Source organism: Indicator indicator, chromosome 16 (assembly GCF_027791375.1).
Source record: "Indicator indicator isolate 239-I01 chromosome 16, UM_Iind_1.1, whole genome shotgun sequence".
Classification (NCBI taxonomy): domain Eukaryota; kingdom Metazoa; phylum Chordata; class Aves; order Piciformes; family Indicatoridae; genus Indicator; species Indicator indicator.
The window spans coordinates 9,675,654-9,681,653 of record NC_072025.1 but is presented as its reverse complement, the minus strand read 5'-3'; the positions used below and the strand labels follow the sequence as shown (position 1 = coordinate 9,681,653).

The following is a 6,000-nucleotide window of genomic DNA, read 5'->3' as shown; positions in this document are numbered from 1 at the left end:
GACTGCAGCTCTGATTTAACCACAAAGGTTAAGACACATGTTGTTACAGGTTTAAGAGCCATACAGAAGAGAAGTCCTCCAAGTATCAGAGAGGTGCCAGGAGGTGGACACCGGAAAATGTAATTGTTTGTTATTTTATTCCCATCAGCCTCCATCTCCCTCCGCTATATAAACTGGCTGCATAGTCAGTTTCTTTGCTTTCCTCCCTTTCTCTGCTCCCAGCCAGACCTTATCTCTTGGGGGGGAGGTTTGTGGCCTGGCTTCAGCCTTGGCAGAGCTAATTTTTACTGCACCATTTGGGCCTGGGTAAGGAGGTCTGGGGGCGGGAGAGCAGTTAGTCCTGTTAGGGAGCACTGAGGCCTGATTGCAGGGGAAGGTTTTGGAAGCTTCTGGCCCAGTGAGATCTTGATAAAGCCCAGACTGGAGAGAACTGGGCTGAGGCTAAATATGAATTGGTGTATTTTGTATATTTTTGTACTGTTGTATATGGTTGTGAATGGTACTTCCATTTCAATTTCCAATTCTTTCCAATCCTCTCTGGAGCATTTTCTTTTACTCCTTTGGGGAGGGGTAAAAGAACTTCTGTCTGCTCCCTAAAACTATGACATGTGTCAGCTGAAGATGTATTCTGCTCTCAGTTGAGTTCTGCAAGTAGAAATAAATCAACTAAGTATTCCAAACCTCCAACATAGTCAGTGAAATAACGAAGCCATGACACTCAACATCCAGATCATTTAGTCATCATAATTCCAATACAAGCTTATACAAACAAAAAAGATGTTTTACGTAGGAAAATGCCTGCTAAGAAGAAGTCGTTTCTTAAAAATACCAAATCTGTAAAAACCAGTGACTTTTCTGTTAAAAAGAGTCCTTTTTTTTTTTCCCTGCATGATATTTATAATTACAGAAAAATAACATAAATATCTTCTCTAGGTTGCAGCCTGTTTTAATGGCACATTCTTTAGTTGAATAAGAACAGCAATAGTCCTTCTCAGGAGGCCCTTCTACCCTGTTTCTGAAGACCTTGGTGTCATACACTGCAGTTAGAGATATGGAATCGTGGGATATAAAAAAGTGGAAGGAAGAAGTTTTCAGGTCTCTTTCATGTTTAACCACGTTCAAACCATAATGTGGCAAGAGAAATCTTGTTTTGTCACTCCTGTAGCCATGACATTTCCCTATGAGAAAGAAAGCTTCATTGACAAGAGAATCTTTCCATACTGAAGAACACTTCACTCTCCTAGTTCAGGCAGCTTATGGCTGACGTGACAACTGGAAAGGATAACATCAGACCACAACTCCCACCATAAGATACAGATACAGAAAAGCACATCCTCAGGTCCCTTTGACTTCATTATCACTCTGACTGCTGGTAATACAGAGAGTGAGCTTACTGCTCTGGGTGGCCATTATTTGTCAAACAAGCATAAATCACCCAGAATGTTAGGTGATAAATGAGTCTAACAAGCTGCAAATATTCTCCAAACATAATGAGATTTATTAAAAAATAAAAAGAAGCCAAAAATGTATAACTGTTTTTTTCCCAGTAAGTGTAAATAGAAATCCAGTGAAGTATGTAATTTCAGAAGAGGACTCCAGTGGGCTTCTCCACCTTCATATTGGTACAACATTTCCACAGATCATGGTGATGGCAGTATTTATAGAAAAGGAAAATTTGCATTCAAGACATGACCAGATTTATAATCAATTTCCCATGATCTCCTGCATACAGAACATTCAGTGTTTTTAGTTGTTACTAAATATTTCCTGTTTAATTAAAGATGTGCATTTTTCCTTTAAATGCAAACACATTTTCTAATTATTTCAAACGCATTTGTTTTTGCTCAGTGTTAAAAGTGTTACTGGTAATAAAAGTCAGAAACAAGGAGTGAGAGAAAGATTTTTAAACTGATGCATGTAAAAGCATATTAAATGAATGCAAATGTTTTATGGCCAAAGTTCGATGATTTGGGATCACTACATCAACTAGTGAAAACCGCCTCAAAATAAAGAGTTTATATCTTCTATATGAATGCTATGTAAATTTAATTGAATAAATGTATTAGTGATGGAAATGTCAATTGAAGCCAACAAAATCAGCAAGAGGAGGCAGATCTTCAGATGAAGCTATTTCTTCTGGAAATGAGTTGCTAAAGGTACACAATAATAAATACATCAAGCTGTTTCAAGTCTGCACCTTTTATGTCCTAGTTCTTGCCTGTTCTTGTGCATCTTCTAATTTTTTCAGCTAAGCAGGGTCTTCTAACACACCTTACAGGAGCACACCTTAGATATCCAAGGATGTGGCTTCACGTCATCTGGAAAATAAATTAATTCATCTGGTTTAATGATTTCACAGTTTCAGATTTTGTTTTTTAAAAATAAGTTATTTTTCAATCTTTTTATACAGTAGTAAACTTTGTAATTTTTGTAATGGATGCAATCTTTCACCACCAACATCCAGAAGATTGCTATACTACAAGATGCAGTATGAAACCCAAAACAGCTCAAGAGTATGTATGCTGTTCTGCAAAATTTTCCTCCTGAGCAGGTTTCTGCTTCTTCTTCCTTTCTGTTTAAGAAAAAAAACATTCCAGTGGATCAGCAAAAATGGTAATTTCTGCTTTAAATTAAAAGACTGCTTATGTTTCCTCTGCAAATATAATTTTCAAATGATATGTATTTTCTTTCAGGAGAAACAATCCTTTGATATCTGTAAACAAAGGTAACAGGAAGTTATACTAATAAAGCATTGTATTTTCATTCTGTCATGGCTTACCAGAATTCCACTGAAAAGCTCATTTTTACCTTCATGTATGGCAGTATTTACAACCCGAATTTTAAATATTACTTGTATTAGAAACATTGCTTAAACAGATACAACACATTTCGTAAGTACATGAACATCTAGAAAGCATGACAGTACTTCCCACTTTTAGGGTATCTTGTAAATTTATCATATTCTCTACCATTTTTCTGTCACAGACACAAAGAGGTACACATTGTCTTGATACCTACTATGTAGTCTTCAGCTTTTACAGTTTGATTTACTATTAAAAAAACCCCCACAAACAACAAAACAAAACCTATAAGTCATGATACTAGTAACCCAGAATACTGACTGGGTATTACACTACAACTATTCCAGTGAAATTCTTCTGGATTCATCTGTGCTTACACTGGACTCTCCAAGAACTCTTTCTGGAACAATTCTTAGGCACTAACATGCTACACGCAGCCACTGAGCAGTGTGGGCTATCAATGCCTGTCATCAGCAGGCTGCCCCTGCATTGCATCTTCTTCCTGCTTCATGCATCACCATCAACAACCTCCAGCACTCAGTTCCTGAACCAGGTCGATGTTTTTGGAAGGAAGGGATGGGAAAGAGCATGAGCTGCAGAAAGGACCAGCTGACTCAGGCAGAGACTGTCTGGCTACTGAAGGCCATAAACATATAGAGTTCTTATCATTTACATGGTGTTCATCCAAAAGACAGAAAACACTCTCTAATCTGTCTACAGCTTCTGACTCAATCTTCCATTAGGGAAGCTCAATTTCCCTCTATTACCAAGTGAAGTAATAGTCTATTGTCTAGTCTACTGCAACATCTCTGTTGAGGGAAATAGGAAGCAAGAATCATCTGTGCCTTTCTTGTTTCTTTTGACTTCAGCTCAAATCTATTCCTTTTTCTCTTAAGAGCTATACTTGCAGAATCCTCCTCAGTGGAACTGCACCACATATGAAAGCTAAAAAACCTCAGGTTGTGTCAAGTCCTGCTACAATCCTCTTGCATTTTGACTGACAAAATTCAGAGACTGACAAAATTTTCAATCCCTTTAAAACCCATCTCAAGCACTTCCCTTGACAAGATGATCTGCCCTCTGGAGGTGTGAATTTTCCACCACTGTTTGTACAAGAGAACTTCAGTGAGTAGGTCAGACCTAGAAGTTTAACTTGTACATTCATGTTCACTCAGTTTCAGCCTCTTTCTCATTTTCCCTAAATGTGGAATATTTGTCTGATAAAATGGAAAATGCTGTTAGGAATATTTATTTATATTAGAAAACTCACTCAGGGATAGTGAATTCTTTATAAGGGTTTGATACGATTAAAACTCAAGTTATACAAGAACCTGTTGTAGTTCTTATCTGATTATTATGTTCAATGCCAGAGAAGAGACAAGTTTGAAAAGCCAAGGCTTTGCATGTCAAACAGAAGTAGTCCTCAGCATGTGGGGAAAATGGCAGTGATAAACCTACTATTAGGTATCTGAGAGAGAAGCCCAGTATCTCCTCTGTGTGGGGGCTAAAATAGACATGAGCCACTATCACAGATAATGGCAGCTTGTAGGCACATGAAGGGAGCAACTAAAATCCATTTCACTTAGACAAGAAACTGCAGTCTGGTATTTACCTGTGTCCATCACAACTGAAAAGTGTTTACTGTGAATTATCCAAGAGAAAAGTGCAGGTTGAGGGGTTTCATTACCTATCTGAGAGTAGTTTAGATCACACATTGAACACATGAAATCACAGGTAAATCTCAGATTGGTGTCTTGGGTAGTCAAATGGATTCCTGCTATTCATCTGAGTGTATGCCTTTTTCTACAATTGCTGGAGGTCCAAATCCAGAGCAGTGAGGACACGTGCAGACACACAGAAAATGTGAAAGTAAAATAAGCAGAGTAAGCTATATGTGATTTTAGAAAATTAAGATCACTCTAAGAATAACTCTCATTCTAATGTCAAGGTTAGAGACTGCACCTCTCACCATTAGAAAACACAATGCACAGATATGTCTGTTGACAGCTGCTCTCTAGCCTTCCTGGTTCTGGCAGAAGTTGTAATAAAGAACCCTTTCTTTTCAATAAAATAAAGAACTGTTCCCTAGGAACAGTTGGATTTCCTTGCAGGTATACTGTCATATTTCCCCCCTTTCCTCATCAGAAGAGAAAATAAACCAAATATTGCCTAACATCACTTTTGCACATATGACAACACACTGTCAGTGAAGCACAAGAGTCCCTGCAAAACACATAGATAGACTTTTTAATAAAAACTTAGAAATTAAGTTCCTAAGTTTGCCCAAACTTTCAGTATGTGTGAGAGGGATTCTAAAGTCACAGGTTTCACTAAAGCAAATGCTGACCTCTGATGCACTCTCACATTTCAAGATATGATTTGAAGCTAAAGCACCTGAGAAATACTGGCAAAAATCATAGCCAGCTGAATGTCATATTAGTGCTTCAATGTTTGCTACTAAACGTAAGTGGTAAGTTTTAAGTAAATGTATAGTGTTACCAAATCTTTCCTTTCAAACAAGCACTTCTGGCAGAAGTGTCTTAATTTCTTATCACAGAATTTCATCCACACAAGGAGCAATAAATAATTCATGTTCCTAGCTCTTTGTTGTGTGTCCCTGAACTGCACAGAGCTGGAAGGCTGACAGCTGTGTCAGGACAAGCACCAAAGATCTGACATGACAAGTGACTAACAAGTTTCTTTCAGTCTATAGTGAAAGAAGACAATGGCATAAAGTGCAAAAACGAAATCCTGAAACAAAATGAAACTGTTTCTTTCTCTTTACCTAAGTGTTTGCTATGAGCTTATTTCCGACCCATAACCCCTGGTCATTTTATAGTACTGCCCAACCCCCTTTACTCCTCACATTCGCTTGGCCATTTACGCCTGTCCACGGATCAATATGAGCAATTCTTGGAGAAATACGATGTCTCCATGACAACCAAGCCACAAATTCTCAGTGGAAAGCAGTGAGACCAGTAGTGAAATCTCTTGAGGTTTTCAGACCTATAAGACAAGATGTCTTAAAATGCAGGAATGGACAGAAACAAAAGCCAGAGTAATTCATTGTTTATTACTAGTTTAATGATGTCAGATGGACCGAATGGAACTCAGTTTTTAAGTTTAGATGCTTTATCAACATGTATTTTTGTATTTTTGCCAGTCAATATTCACCTCCTGACAGGCTTTCATTTCTTCC

General features: G+C 37.8%; 1 protein-coding gene across 1 annotated transcript in view; it reads right to left on the bottom strand.

Annotated features, from left to right (window-relative positions):
- Positions 1-2,262: 2,262 nt before the first annotated feature.
- WDR72 (WD repeat domain 72) overlaps positions 2,263-6,000 on the bottom strand; it is a 96,542-nt gene continuing 92,804 nt past the window's right edge. The window contains exon 19 of the mRNA XM_054388007.1: positions 2,263-2,318. Coding sequence (XP_054243982.1) covers positions 2,263-2,318 — 56 coding nt within the window. The remainder of the gene's footprint in view (positions 2,319-6,000) is intronic.